Source organism: Talpa occidentalis, unplaced genomic scaffold (assembly GCF_014898055.3).
Source record: "Talpa occidentalis isolate TD23 unplaced genomic scaffold, MPIMG_talOcc4v2.1, whole genome shotgun sequence".
Lineage (NCBI taxonomy): Eukaryota > Metazoa > Chordata > Mammalia > Eulipotyphla > Talpidae > Talpa > Talpa occidentalis.
In genome coordinates, this window is record NW_026555331.1 from 38,078,584 (window position 1) to 38,094,552 (window position 15,969).

At 37.9% G+C, this 15,969-nt stretch overlaps 1 protein-coding gene across 1 annotated transcript in view; it reads right to left on the reverse strand.

Annotated features, from left to right (window-relative positions):
• The window catches only part of NECAB1 (N-terminal EF-hand calcium binding protein 1), a 265,090-nt gene that overhangs the window by 525 nt on the left and 248,596 nt on the right, over window positions 1-15,969 (reverse strand). Inside the window, exons 11-14 of the mRNA XM_054691909.1 lie at window positions 14,674-14,750; window positions 11,138-11,191; window positions 4,287-4,399; window positions 7-38 (exon numbers count right to left, since the gene is read on the reverse strand). Coding sequence (XP_054547884.1) covers window positions 7-38; window positions 4,287-4,399; window positions 11,138-11,191; window positions 14,674-14,750 — 276 coding nt within the window. The remainder of the gene's footprint in view (window positions 1-6; window positions 39-4,286; window positions 4,400-11,137; window positions 11,192-14,673; window positions 14,751-15,969) is intronic.

Below are 15,969 nucleotides of genomic sequence, written 5' to 3' on the forward strand. Positions count from 1 at the left end.
TATAACGAGATTCATTTGAAAGCTTCTGTATAGAAATACTGTAGTGAAAAAGAAAAAGCATAATTAGATAAGCAAAATGCATTTTCTTAAGCTCTGGTATGAAACAATCATCCTTTCATATAGGAAACACCTATGGTGACTCCATGAAAATTGAGCAGTTTTATCAAGAATTAATATATCTGACATTTTTTAAGTTTTATAGTTTAACATAAGACTCAGTGTGTTACAGACATAATTTAAAATTTTATTAAATTTTATTTATTCATTCAGAAAGATGTATCAAATACCTGTTGTACTCTGGGTAAGAAAAAATGTGAAGGTGTGCTCCTTCCTTGTCTTCAAGTGTGGCTCTTTGGATCTGTTCTGTCAATCTCTATAGCCTAATCCTTGTCAAACTTTTGGCTTTCTATCCTTAGATTGACACATTTTGTTTGGAGTCCTGCTGTAAGGCATTTGAGTCACCTGGACTGCACTGCACTGCTGACTCTCAGTATTTTTTGCTCCAATTTTCTTCTGTTCCACCTATGTTTGAAAGTCCATGATCTGGCCATAATCATCATTATCTTTTTAAATTTCTTTTCCAATACAGGGAAGGCAAATTTATTTCTACTAGTCTCTGACTAGTCTGAGAGTTGCTAAAAGCCTATAAAATATGTTTTGAACGAGGGAAAGGCAAGATGAAAGGTTGAAGAGGCAAGATGACGTGAAGTCTGGGTTTAATTCTGTTGCACTAAGGATTTATTGAAGGATTTCAAGCAGGGAGAGTGTCCTGATTGTAGCTTGGTTTTAATGGCAGTGTGTGGTATCCAATGGAGAGCAGTAATATAAAGCAGAAAGAAAAGTTAAAAGGGTAGAGAAATTGTTTAGGTGAAAGATGAAGATTTTTTTTTAAGGTAGAAAGGAGAGTACAAATAGAAAGATGCCTTTTAAAATTTATGTCCAGCTTCTTTAATGAGTGACAATATATTCACATTAGGAATAAAAATGAAAGCTTAGAAAAACAATACCCATTTAAGAGAATAACGTATTTTAATAGTCAAGCTAAATGTAGACTGTTTTACTCAAGGTGGCCAGCAGGTGGTAGTATCCACACAGATACATTTCATGATTTTTTTTTTTTTGGCCCTGTAGCTCTTCCCCAGTAAATACTGTTGTTCAGAGTTGTTTTTCTGGCTAGCTTCATGCAGTAAACAATATTGTTATTAGACTAATAACAGATTTTCTCAGAGAAAGGTTCGTAATAGAATTAAAGGAATTGAATATAAGTAAAATTAGAGATTTTCTATTCTAGCAGGTGTTCATGAATATGTTTTTGGAACAGTTCCTTGAAATCTCAAAAAAGAGCTGCAAATTAATATAAATATCCTTTTCCTAGGAAGGGGGACCATAACTTCCATCATAGTCTCAGGTTTACAATCTCCAAATATATTGTAAAATTGTAATAGACAAATACAAACCTATGGCTTTTTTAAGAATCAAGTTTATAATAGCATTTTAGGCCATCTATAAACTACCTACTCTAAACATTCATTTTTATTATTTTACTTATTCCTGACAGCTGAACTTTCTATTTTCCAGACTGGTCAAAAGACCATAAGAAATTCATAAAATGTTAGAGTAAGTTTCAAGATTTTAAAAAATTAAAGGTATCAGTGTGATAAAGGTGACCTTCATGTACTGCATACTAGCTTTGTTACCTTGCCTCATTATTCTAGTTTTCTTATCTGTAAAATGATAATAGTACTATGAAGAAAAAGTGGTGCGTGTAGAATGCTTAGCCTGGTGACAGAGAGAGAGAGAGAGAGAGAGAGAGAGAGAGAGAGAGAGAGAGAGAGAGAGAGAGAGAGAGAGAGAGAGAGAGAGAGAGAAAAGAGAAATAGCTCAATAACTAAAAATAAATTAGCACTTTCACTGAACAAGTATTTATGAAAGTTAAGCCTTAAATGTTATTAAAACTAAGAAGCATGGATGAAGTAAAAGGAAGGAAAATAAAATGAGGGAAAAAACAAACCTATTCACTTGTATTGATGATAGTTCTGTGGATGTTTCTTTGGTCATGGTAGAAATCTCAGAGCGGATTCTTGTAATTCCACATTCAAGTTCCCCAGGTCCCTGACATGGAGTTTAGAACATATACAGATACCAGAACCTCGAGCTGAGAGTGACTGCAGAAATCATATTATTTTGCTTACTATCTGGATTGTAGGCCAAGAATATGAAGAGTAACCTGATTTCCCAACTGGATTCTAATGCCCTTGAAAGCAGAAACTATTCTCACTTTCTTCTGGTGTCAAGTATGCTTCTGAGAACACACTGTGTATACCACATATATTAAGTTGGTACTTCTTCATTCTAAACAGAGGAATTCACTTCTATCATTCAGAAATAAGTTAAAGAGCATCAGTGTGTATGTGTGTGTGTGTGTGAGAGAGAGAGAGAGAGAGAGAGAGAAACAGACAGACAGACATGGGTGATATAATTAATCTGCTCGAGTTCTACATTTGAAAATTTAGCTGGCTACTAAGACAAAAACTCTGTCAGTCCCCAAACCTCTTTGAGTCTTTTGTCATATACCGAGGAGGCAATAATACTAATTTAATGGTCTAAATTTAAGAAATAAACCTTTGTTGTAATTGGAGGTATCTTACATTTTATGGTTAACCCCTGCCTAACCATATCAGCCAAAGAATTGTTTACTGAGCCATACTTTCTAGTTTCTACACTGGGGATGGATGGATGTGTGTGTGTTCATATATGTATCATACATTTAATATCTGAAAAACACAAAATAGATTATTTTTGCATTTTCCAAACATTCAATTCTGTTTTTAAATGAGTAGACTTTTAAAAAATAATCTCAGCAAATCTCTCAAGTCACTGACCTAAAGGACTGAAATGAGGTTTTGATTTGTGCCCTTCTGAGCCTGTTGTGAAGCAGAACAAGAAGGAAACAATGGTGTTTCCTGGTCCCTATTACAGAGGTACTGCTGGGAATATGGTGAGCTCCTGACACGGATGATGCTAGCAGGTTCTCTACCAGTCAACAAGGAGGCAACAGTAAACCCAGGTCACACTTCCAGGGTCTTGTGGATGGGAGGCACTGTGCAGAGCTCATAGTTAATCCTCAGAACCATTATGAGATTCTTGATAAGGGCACTCTGGGGTATAGAGCCTATAAAGGTCTTCACCCAAAGCACAAAATTAGTACAATATGTTTGATTCCAGAGACAGGTTTCTTAGGTGGGGAAGTATTCTGCTGGAGTATGACTGCAATAGTTACTGGGAGAAACACCAAAGCAAGCACTCAGACATCGAGTGTGTTTTTCCATGTTTGCACATGTGTACACATGCACTAGAACACATGCCCAGAAAATATTTGAACATTATGAAGTGCAGTTTAAAGAATCTGCCTAGATATGGGTGACATGGTTGTGGCTGTTGTCCAGAAGCAGGTGAGTTTGGGGGTGAGAAGGATTTGGTTTGAGCAGAGCAAGGGGTAGTTGAGATCAGCTGGGATCACAGTCCTGGGAAAACCAAGGTGCAGTGCAGGAATGGCTGTGCTGAAGCAGGGTGCTTGGGTGAGGGAGGACAAAAAGAGCTGTGGTTCCTGGGGTCTGCTGGTAGGATGAACACAGGATCAGTATAAACATCTGGCATTTGACAAGAAACTCACTGGAGGATTACTACAAGTTTTGATGAAGGGAATTCTGTAATTGTCACCAGAATATTATTGTAGCAGCTGCTCATTGGTCCTCTTGGAGTAGACAAACTGAAGATGAGTAGTTCATAAATTTTAGTAGCCTGAGGTAATAGAAGCCTGAGGTAATAGAAGCCTGGGGTGGCCATAGAAAGAGATTTTTTTCCCCCTCCAAAGACCAAGGTCGGCAATCACGACTTCAGAGACTGTAAAATTTCCTAACAGCAGAAATGGTTATTGGGCCATAGGGCATACTGTCAAGGGAGCAGTTAGAACTAAATGCACTGGAGTTGGGGCCTCCACTACTCAGGATGGTATTAAATCAGAGAGCAGGTCTGCCTGGACACAAAAGGGGGAATTTCAGCCTGTATGAAAAGCCTCTTCTCATTCATATTGTGCTCTCCATTTTATTTCCCTTGGTGCCCCTACTAATCAAATATGGACAGAGTCCTAGGACAAAAGAGAAACACTCAGTTAAACTCTGCAGCATGTATCACCCAGAGGGATGAAATAATTAGCCTAACTTCATAGGAGGATTCTCCAATGTCTAGCCCCACCCTCGCTAGGGCACATTCGTGGGAGCACTTACCGCAAGCATCCACTTTGGGAGGAAGCGCTCTCCACATAGTGTTTCAGAGCAAGCTGGAATTCTTCCAAGTCCTCTTCTATCACAGACATCTGACGCTGCACGAGCATGATGTGCTGAGGGCAGGGCAAGTGTTACTGTCTTGGCTGTCATGGAGCCTGGCGTAAGCCACCCCCCACTACCCATCCCATTCCACAAACAGTTCTCATTTAAAAACATGTCAAGGAGGGCCATGATAATATCTCTGTATAAAAGCTGTAATACATGGAGGATATTTCTGTTGCCTCTAGAGACAGACACTAAAGAAAGTTTCCTTCACTACATGCTTCCCTTTTAAAAGCATTGGCTCTTTTCAATGTTTTTCTTATTTTTTGAGTAATTTACTTTATTACATCTTTGTTCATTTTTTGGATAGTATTTGATTTCTCCCCTCCAGTGTAGTCCCTGCAGTTCCCCCATCACCATGGCACCTGTGAACCATCACAGTCCCTTGTGCTCTTCCTTCCCCTCTATCAGCCCCCTGCCTTCCCCACCCCTCTGTATGCCTCAGATCTGTGGTTAGCCTGCAAGTTTTGTCTTTTTTTTCTTTTCTTGACACTTTGTTTGGTTTCTTGAAATTCTGCATATAAGTGAAATTCACCTCATATTTTATCTTTTTCCTTCTGGCTTATTTTGCTTAGCATAATACCTTCCAGCTCCATCCATGTTGCCACAAATGACATGAGTTTGTTTTTTGATGACTGAGTAGTATTCCATTGTGTATATATATGTTTTCTTGATTCATTTGTTTTGATTCATTTGTCTGTTTTGGGGCATTTGGGTTGTTTCCATATCTTGGCTATTGTAAATGGTGCTGCAATAAACAGGGGTGCAAGTTCTTTTTTGAAGCAATGTTTTTGTGTCCTATGGGTAGATTCCTAGGAGTGGAATTACTGGGTCATATGGTAACTCCATTTTTAGTGTTCTGAGGAACCTCCACACAGCTTTCCACACTAGTTGGACCACTTTGCATTCCCTCCAGACGTGTTTCTTTTTCATCACATCCTCAGTAGCATTTGTTCTGTTTTTATTTTTTTTAATATGAGCTATTCTCACAGGTGTGAGGTGATTTTCTCATTGTGATTTTGACTTGCATTTCCTATTTGCATTTATTCTTTGGAGAAGTGTTTTTTTTTTTTTAAATCTCGTCTTTGGTTGTTTGTCTTGTTGAGTTGTATAAGCTCTTTATAGGTGTTTGTAGATGTATGGTGTACAAATATTTTCTCCCATTCAGTAGGATGTCTCTTTATTTTGGTTGCTGTCTCCTGTACAAAAGCTTTTTAGTTTGCTGTAGTCCCAGCTGTTTGCATTCTCCTTTGCTTTTCTTGTAAAAGCAGTGGTTCATACTTAGAATCACAGGTGAATTTAAAGTTGCTTTTATGTAAAAATTCTGGGATTTGGGGGCCTAGGCACCGGTATTTTAAAAACTTCCCCAAGTGATTAATGTGATGCCAGGTTTGGGATCAATGACTTAGAGTTACCACATTTTAAAAAGAAGTCCTACTGTACACAGTGTGGAGCCCCAGCTTCTTCTTGGATAGTTCATAATAGTAAACATTGTGGGAATCATTACCAACAACCAAATTGCAAAACACTGATGCATTTCCAAAGGTTCATGAACCACCAGAGAGTTCTTAGACATATTAACCACCTACATTAGACTCCCATCAAAATCTCATGACATTAGAAGGAACCTCATGACATGAAACAGTGGATCATAGTGGGTTGGATGCTAACTATTCCTTTTAACAATTCCTATTACTATTATTGAGCAGTTATAGTCCCTAAACATCTGCCTATGGCCTTCTCACAATATTTTCATCTAAACATTAAGCCTTTCCTCATCAGGGGTTGGAAATGAATCAAAAAGTGGAAAACAAAAGAGTAAGGAGATCATAAAAGTGCATAGCAACTATGTCAGGACAATATAGAATATGATAAAAATTAACCTGTGCAATATCCCTCAACTATATACAGGGAGGTCTAGAAGGAAGCCCTTGCTTGGTTTATTGTCTTCTGTTCTAATGGGTTTCTCACCTTACGTTAATAGTTATTGGTTTTGAACACCAATTATATGCATTATGTTAGGCACCTTATATACTCAATAATTGTCCCTGTACTTTGGGGAGGTAAACTGTTAGGTGTTGGATTCTGGGTATATAATGATAATCAAGAGAGAATTCCTGTCTTCATACAGTTATGTAAATAAATAGGGATACCTAAGGTATAACTTTAGGTATGGTTAACTAGCACATGAAACTGATTATATGTAAGTTGATCAGAAGTGACTAAATTTTTGAGAGAACTGTATTACCAAAAAAATACGATTTTAGTCTTAAAATCCTTTGATTGTTGAGACTTTAAAAGATTATTTGTACCCCCAAATTTATGTGAGCAGGAAGCAGGTCGTGAAAATTGCAGAGCCCCATGCAGGGCAATACTCCCTAATGGGCTGTTTCATTTTTTAATTAAAAATTTTATATATGCATATAAGAACTGGGGTGTAGGCCAGAGGTGTGGGAGGTGAGAGGATTCACCAGAGATTGATCTACTGCAATACAGATTGATCTACTGCAATACACTGCTGAGGGGAGCAGCGGGTGAGACAGAAGAGGTCTGCTGCACCATGTGGGTTATCTCCATGGCAGGGAATCGAACTCAGGCCTCAGTGCTTGGTGATAGCTTGATAGACCTGAGACTTCCTGTGCCACCAGGGAGGCCCTCTACTGGGCTGTTTCTTAAGAGGTCATGGAAGATAATGGACCAAGAAGAAATTAAAGAAAAACAAAACAAAACAATGAACAACATGGTTCCTTCTATGGAGATTGAGGGCTAATCATGGAATTTCCTTCACTGACACAGACCTTCCTAGCATGGATTCATCATTGCAATGAACCAGTAAATGCTGTGCTTCTTTTTATATCTGTGTTGTACCTTACTCTTTCTTTGATATAGTGTTAGAACAATTCAATGTTTTAAAATACACATAAACATTTAAAAAACAGTATTACATTGTTTTCAAAGTGTTTCCTGGCCTCCTAAATTACGTTGTATTATGTTGCTGTGCAAATGTATACTTTTCTATAATAATCCTCATCACTTTTTATTGTAGAACCTGTTTAATTGCCTATATTTGCATCTAGTCTATTTTCTAGCCTGTAACGTAATTTACCACTTGATGGCCAGACCGCTGGACCTGGCACTTAGTTGGTGAGCAAGTTATTTTTGGAACAAACAGGTAAAAGATTCTTTCACTTTTGCTACTGACTATTCTCAAATATTCCTTTAATCTATATCATTCACATTCTATTCATTCCAGGAAAGGATTTGATGTGGTGCTGAAAATCCAGAGCACTGTGCTCTTTATCTAGCCCCGCATGTTATCCTCCCTGTCCTTTTTTCTCCTTTAAGAGCAAAGTATATAAACTTAAAAGAATTGGCTTCACTTTCACCAGCTATATGGCCTGAAAAAATTACTTAGTATTTCTCTTCTTAGGTTTCTGATACATAAAATTAAAATAGCGGTTCTAAAGTCAGAGTTTTGGGGATTAGGTGGCACAGTGTATGCAAAAATCTCCCCCATGATAGTTACTCAATAAAGGTTACTCTTCTTGCTTCAGGTGAGAAAAAAATAGATTTAAAAAAAGAAATTACACTCTAGGCTCACCATTATATAATGGCTCATGTCCCAGAAAACAAGATATGTCAGCTGCCAGGGTGCAGGACCTCTGCTATGTGCTTAAATAGACTGATCAGCTCATCTGCTCTGGTCTACTGTAGGAAAGCTCATGCGTTATCTCTTAGTGCACAACCTTAACAGGAAAGAAAAACTCTACTTCAGGACCCAGCTGTGCACCAGCCACTAGTGTTGGAATGTTACATGTGGTGACAAGTGGAGGTCTAGTGTAGAACTGGGGTTCAGCTATGGTATTTCCACTTTTCCATTTCAATGTCTTCATCTGTAAAATAGGGCTCATGACAGTACCACCTCATCCTGCTATTGTGAGGATGAAGTGAGTTACGTATGTGTGTATTTGGCACAATACTTGGCAAATGCTCAGTAAAGATGAGCTTTTGAAAAGGAGAGTATATAAAAGGAGAGTATATAAAAAAATATTTGCTTTCTTTTTTTTGTCTACAAAGAGCTGATGAGACTCAAAAAAAAAAAAAAAAAATCCAGTCAAAAAATGGGCAGAAGAGCTAAAAAGAAACTCTCCAAAGAGGAAATGCAAATGGTTAACAGGCATATGAAAAAATGTTCAACATCACTTGCAATCAGGGAAATGCAAATCAAAACTACCATGGGATACCATCTTACACCAGTGAGAATGGCACATATTTAAAAAAACTAGCAACAACAAATGTTGGCGAGGATGTGGAGAAAAAGGAACTCTCCTGCACTGCTGGTGGGAGTGCAAAATGGTCCAACCACTATGGAAAGCTGTGTGGAGATTTCTTAACCTACTAAAGATAGAGCTTCCATATGATCCAGCAACTCCACTCCCAGGTATTTACCCGAATGACACAGAAGCAGTAATTCCAAAGGGCACCTGCACCCCTATGTTTATAGCAGCACTGTTTACAATAGCTAAGCTTTGGAAACAACCCAAATGCCCAAAAATAGATGACTGGATTGAGAAGCTATGGGACATATACACAATGGAATATTACTCAGCAATCAAAAAAGACAAACACATGCAATTTGCAGCAACATGGATGGAGCTGGAAGGGATCATGCTCAGCAAAATAAGCCAGAAAGAAAAAGAAAAATAGCACATGGTCTCACTCAAAGCAGGAATTTAGCAAACCTAAATAAAAGACCAGGAAAAGACTAATTGCAATAAAATAAAAATCAAAATCAACAAGCAACTATAGACCAGAGACACACTACAGTTGGGGGCGGGGGGAGAAGGAGGGATAAGGGTCAGAAAAAGGGGGTGGGAATTGTATGGGGAATATAACCAAAATGAAAATGCATACATTATGCAAAAATGAAAAATGATATAAGAACTATATAAAACAAAATAATTTATTAAAAAATTTGCTTTCTGATGTGGAATTTGTTTTTCAGTGTCCATGTACGTTCACTAATGGATAAGGAAAAATAACTGTAGTCAACTGGTTTCGGTAATGAGGATAAAATACTGAATACACAGTAGGATACAAATATGAATGCTTCTGTAAGATACAGTGAAAAATTGTAGGTTTTGTAGGAATTGATAATGATGCCTGTGCTACCACTAATGAAAAGTCTTAACTTTTAATGACAAGTATCTTACTGGAATTTCTGGAAAAACAAACAGTTTAAACTGTATTTACATTCATTACTGTATTTACATTCCCAAAGAACATATTTTTTTTTTGCCTTCACACATGCTTCAAAACAGTTAAGCAATCTCCTTTCCTGCTTTTAGTAACATATTGACTACTGAACTTTCATCTCCAGTCCTTGACTCCCACTTTCTCAACAAAACCTACAGCTTTAAATTTCTGGGTGCCTGATGAATGCACACAGGTCACTATCTTTGGAGAAATCAAAACACTGTATGCCGGTGAAATATAGCTTATATCCAGGGACTGTGTGTCTATCGGATTCTAATAATGATTAATTATTAAACCCTTCTGAGAACCCCCAAATCATCTTCTCTGAAGATGTCCTTTGCACTATGATTTGGGCAGCAGCTGACACAAAGGTGAGTCTCCCCTTCTCTCAGGTAAACAGGGCCTGTGGATAAGTACACGGCACAGAGATAAAGGTATTTTCTCTCTGTTTCATGGAAATGTGATTGATCCTACAAACCTGATACTATTCAACACATTTATGGTATAAGGAAAAAAGTGATTTTCTGTAGACGACCAAAATTTTAAAATGCAAATTTCTACGAATACAAAATTCTACATGCGAATACACACATCCAGTCTCCCCAAATCATATGTACTATAAATGTTTTCTTCAAAATAATAAAGCATGATACCTGTTGCTTTTCGATGAATTTATTCACTAAATTTCTATTTGTTGCACTCAGTTACCTATTGAGATGAATTTTGTTAATTTTTTCAATCTCTATAAATTGTTACCTTGAATGGACATCTTTTCCCTAGGGAAACATTTACTTTTCCTAGTAATCATTCTTTCCTTTGAAAAATGACTTCTGAGCATCCACAATGTGCCCGGTACCGGGCAAAGTGATAGAAAGACAAGTGATGATGGGGCCAGGATTCAACCCAGCCAGAGCTCACAGCCTAATAGGGTTTGTAAAATGTCTATGACAGTTTCAATGGGTCCTCTCTCTGCTTGTCATAATCATTCATTCAATTTCCTCACTGATTTATACCTGCATCAAATTTTCACTTGCAAGCATTACATGCCAGGTGCTCTCACAAAAACCCCGAGAGGGCCTCCCTGGTGGCTCAAGGGGTTACGATGCAACCTATGAAGCTGTTCGCAGCCACGGCAGCATGAGTTCCTGGGCAGGGAGATACCCACATGGCACAGCAGACCTCTCCTGACTTGCCCACTGCTCCTCTCAGCAGTGTATTTCAGTCAGTCTGCCTGTTCTGCTCCCCACTCTGTCTCTGGTGAATCCTCTCACCCTCCCCACCTCTGGCCTGTACCCCAGCTCTTGTATGCATAAATAAATAAATCTTTAAACAAAAACAAAAACCCCAAGAAACAGGTTTCCACAAATTACAATTTAGAAAATACTTAGTCACATAAAAGGCAATGTGCATTATTACTTACTTTTTCAAAATTTCACTGAAATAGTAATTTTGAAGAAACTATGTTTTCAAAATTGATTTAAAAATGTACTTACAGATTTAGTATTCCCTTCAATAACTTCTTCTTCCAGTGGTTCAAGTTTGAGATCCTTCAAGTTTGAGAAAGAAAGGGAAGTTAGGACAAAAAAAAGATTAAAAGAAACATGTGTTTGAATGGTAAATCAAATCTTTAAAAATAGTCTACATACAGAAACTGCAACAATAGTGATCCCTCTGACTGCTCTTTTCCTAACACCAACTCAGATGTGCTTTTTCAGCTCAATCTTCTTTAAGGTAAGAGAAACTTAAAACATTGAATGAGAGTGATATTTAACCAGACCACTTCAAATGGGGATGTCCTCTGATCTGATGCTACATTTAAGACTTCATGAAGAAGGAAGGGACTTTGTTTTAAGCTTACTGGAGGATTCAGCAATACATGAGAAATACTTTCAACATATTTCCCTAAAAACTCAGGGGCTAACATAGGAAGAACAAATGCTAGAATGCTAGAAAAAATGTAGAGATTTCAAGTGTTATTTCCCCTCTCACTCCCATGCACGGTTTTGATAAGTCTTACAGTGAAGACTTATCGTAAATGCTTAGTGGAGGGAAGAGAAAACATGTATTCCACTGCAGGTCCACTTCCTTTAAATGGTGGGATTAAATCTAGTGCTAACCACTGTAGGAGACAAGATAGCAGTGAAATGACATGCACTTAGCTCGTGTTTGGATTTTTCTTTAAAAACCTAATTCAGACAGTCCAGATTTTACGTTGTAGAAGGAAACTGAACTTGCGCTGCTTCTCCATTCATTAATACCATTCATGCTGAGCCCCACACAGCTGGAGCTCCCTGCTGAAGACAGTCACATTCTACTTTCAGCAAACCTCTCAGACACCATCTTCAAAATGAAATCCTTTCACAGAAAAGGGAAGGAGAAAAAGTCTAGGAAAGAAAAAGGTATGATGCTACTTTGATTTAAAGTGGAAAAAACGGTATGACCTAAATTTGAGTCATTCCTTTAAAAATAACTGGATAAATTTATGACACCAAATAAAGACAGGCTTGCCAGCAACTTCAAAGCTGTTTTTAAGAGAAGCATTTGCATTCTTTAAGAGAACCCAAACTTACTTAACAACTGCATCCTTATGTTTTAACTAGGTTTGGTTTCCAAATAGGGATCCTGGATTTCCAGGTCTTTCACCATTGGAAAAGCCTTTATTATTCCAATGACTCTTTCCAGTTTCAGCTCACATATCAGTTAATGAAATTAGGGAGAAGAAAAGTTGATTTGCAGCATGTTCTTAGCATAGGTTATTTGCCCAGTATGTGGCCAGTGTAAATTTAACTAATGGCAAAAGTGGTGGCAGAGGCATGCAACTCTCTAAGGTTGCTTCTCCTGGACTTTTTTCTTTGCATAGCATCTCCTCAGAGACTGTACTTATCCTCAAGATTGGAAGTTTCACCTTTGTGAGAACACCTCTTAAAACTTAAATCGATTTCTCACCTACCAATATCAGACTGGGAATTTCACCCAATTCCTGCATTTTTTGAAATTAACACAGCAAAAGATCACTTCATATTCTCACCCCACTTCACTAGTGATCTCTTACTTCTCTCTCTCTCGTTTGCAACGGTATCACTGTCTCAGAAGCTCAAATTCATACCCTCAAACCCGTATTTGAGATCCTCCAGTCCTTTGCCCACCACACCCATATGATGATCCTATTAACTTCACCTCAAGTTATTAAATCTGTCATTTTCTTTTCAGTCACTTAGTCCAGGTCCATCTCTTGATACACGTGATCCAGGTGGGCTCAGGTCTACAGTCTGGGCTTTAATGCCACTGTTTGAACAGACTGAGGTAGCTCTGGTTCTGAATTTTCTTGTTTGAATTGATTTTATATTCTTGCTTTTTTTTATCTAAAGAATCTTATTAGTTACGTCACTTATCTGTTGAAAAATAATAAATGCCTCCTATTGTCTCCAAGGCCAAGTCTAAATCCCTTAGTCTGTTAATGCCACCATGGCATGGCCCCATTCAGCCATACAATCTCATTTGTCACAATTTCTCCAAACAAAAAACTAACCATAGTGGTCTACTTAAACCCAGTTTATTCTATCACTTACCTAAACTCTCTCCAGCAGTTCTGTTCACCGTAACTTTTTCCAAAACAAATTGCTAGCTGACTAATATTTTTTCAAACTTTAATGACAACACATTTTCCTTTCAGTGAATTATCTCTTTACTTTTCAGTATAGCACTATGGGATGGTATCAGAGTCCCAGATGATAAAAATCAAGTTGCTCTTCCAGCCCCTAACCAAAAGACCATATGTGACTCTAACAAGATCAGATTATTCCCCTTGGGAATCAGAATCTTGAGCAGAATGTCAAGGTGGACATGTTTGGAATTCATTTGTTCGAGTGGAGGTAAGCCAAGAGACAGTTGAATATTTCTTGTGAGAGTTATTTTGCCTCCTGACTTCTGCTGAATCCGCATCTCTAGACTGTTTACTGATTCTGTGAGTACTCTTACTTCCTTTGAGAAAGAAAACCTTTCTGATTAAAGGGATGGTTTTGGCTCCTTGTGATCAAAATTCCTGTCATTCTTTTTAAAACCTAATTTACTCTACCTTCCTAACATATGAGTTTCTTTCTAATCACACCAATTCAATGTGATCAGTCCCTCAGGTCAGCATCTGCTCCACTATCTTTGGCCCATTTTAGTCCATCAGCAAGTATTTACTGAGCATTAACTGTGAACGTGGTTTTGTGTTGCCACATATTTTTAAAAAACCCTGTTAATTTGTTTTTTAAACTATAGCTTATTTTAAAGGACTGTGGATTAGTAACTGTGTCCCAGACACAAATGTTCCTTCCTTAGTGTCTGACATGCACAGAAAATACATTTGTACAGATGCTGCCTCTTTCATTTAAGGGGAATATCAACTGTATTAATAAAATACCAAAATAAAACAAAAAACCCTGAAAATACAAAACATAGTTCTGATGAACTCTTCAACACAACCTAACTTGGTTGCTAACTGGGTGATGATTTTGCTAATTTTTAAAAATTTGTATTATTTTTTATTGAGGTAACAATTGTTAAAAATACTTTCAGTCCATTGGGGCACCTCCCCACCTTGCTCTATGCCCCTCACCAACCCCCAGGCTTCCAAGTCTTATTCTATAGATACAAACTGGGTAACTTTAATGCCCAAAATCACAGATTAATATGCTGATTTCTAAAAGTTGAGTATGTTATCTCACACAGCTATTTCCCTGAATCCCTTTGAAACATTCTTCAGACTTCAGGCAGGTCATCCCTAAGATCTGCCTTCTGGATCTTCAAGCACACCATTACCGCATTCTATTTTGGATATAACTAGGGATGGGGATTAATGTGAGTTTCTATATTTTCTTTAATGACAGAAACAAATCCAATTAACTAACAATCTGCCATATGAAGCATCACTGTGGTTGAGCTGATACCCTAACTGTGGGGCAACCTTAATTATTGGGGCAATGAGGAATAAAGGCTCAGAACCACTAGGAGGTTTGAAGAAGAAAGAAAAGGCAGTACCCACCTTCTTTTCCAGTTTGTCAATTAATTTTTGGAGTCTGTTTATCTGAGTCATCCACTGGTTGTCGTCTTCTAGCAAACCTTGAGGAGAGAACAAGGAGGGCAATATGTTAAACGGGACAGAAAGGCTTAGATATCTTAGCACTTTCCTTTTCCCCTGAAGGAAGAATGCAGTGTCACTGACTAGCCACACATTAAAAAAAAAAAAGAAAGAAAGAAAAGAAACCTCGGAGATATTCACAAGAATGCTAAAATAAAGATTTCCATAGATCCACACATCCCAGGGGGTTTATTTTCACAAGTTTGTTTTGTAATGTAATGTAATGTTGCCTGTACTAAACTTTGATATGAAAGAACAGGTCCTGCTGAGCCATTTTTACCACCCCATGAGGCAGTTGATTTTTCTTTTCAAAAAAGGAAAGCATCAATTAATCATTGTAAACTTATTTCTGGGGCAGTGGCCGGAGCCAGGGAAAGCACAGGCCTGACCGCAGCAAGATATAAATTGTTACAACCAAACAAAAGAAGAAAAATGTAGCCAGTGTCTCCTCCTCGAGGAACTAACCTGAGGATCCATGGCCACTGTAGTCAAGAAATAAGCCAAAAAGAAAAAGAAAAATACCGGATGGTCTCACTCATAGCAGGGATCTAGAAAACTTAAATAAGGGACCAGGAAAATGAATAACTATAAGAAAGTGAAAATCAAAATCAACAAAAACTATGAACCAGAGACACTTTTTGGGTGGTGGGGGGCAGGAGGGGAGGGATTGGGGTCAGAATGGGGGGATTGCAATTGTATGGGGAATATAAAAATAAAATTTATTAATTAAAAAAAAAAAAAGACATAATGGGTAAGAGAGCAGACTGGGGCATGCTGATCTTGGTCAAATTACCTGACTCCTCTGGAATTGGACTTTTCTTATTTTTAAAATGAGAATAATAATATGACCACTCTCATAGTCACTGTGAGGATTAGTGTATATATATGTATGTACATGTTAAGTATATATGTAAGTATATGCTTGTGAGTATACATGTGTGTCTATATGTGTATGCACATGCATGTAGGTGGACACACATGGCCGTACACATAGATAGAGCATGGGCATGCACAGGTACACACAGCCCCTCACATCTGTATCCAGCACCAGGCTGAACATTATGTAAGCTCTGTCTCTTGTCATTGTTGTGACAAGTATTATACAAAGTGCAAATGGAAGAGCTGAGGCCTGAGCTCCTGCACCAACATCCCTACGTCCTTACATATCCTCACTGCTACTTGCTCAAATGCTTTCTCAGA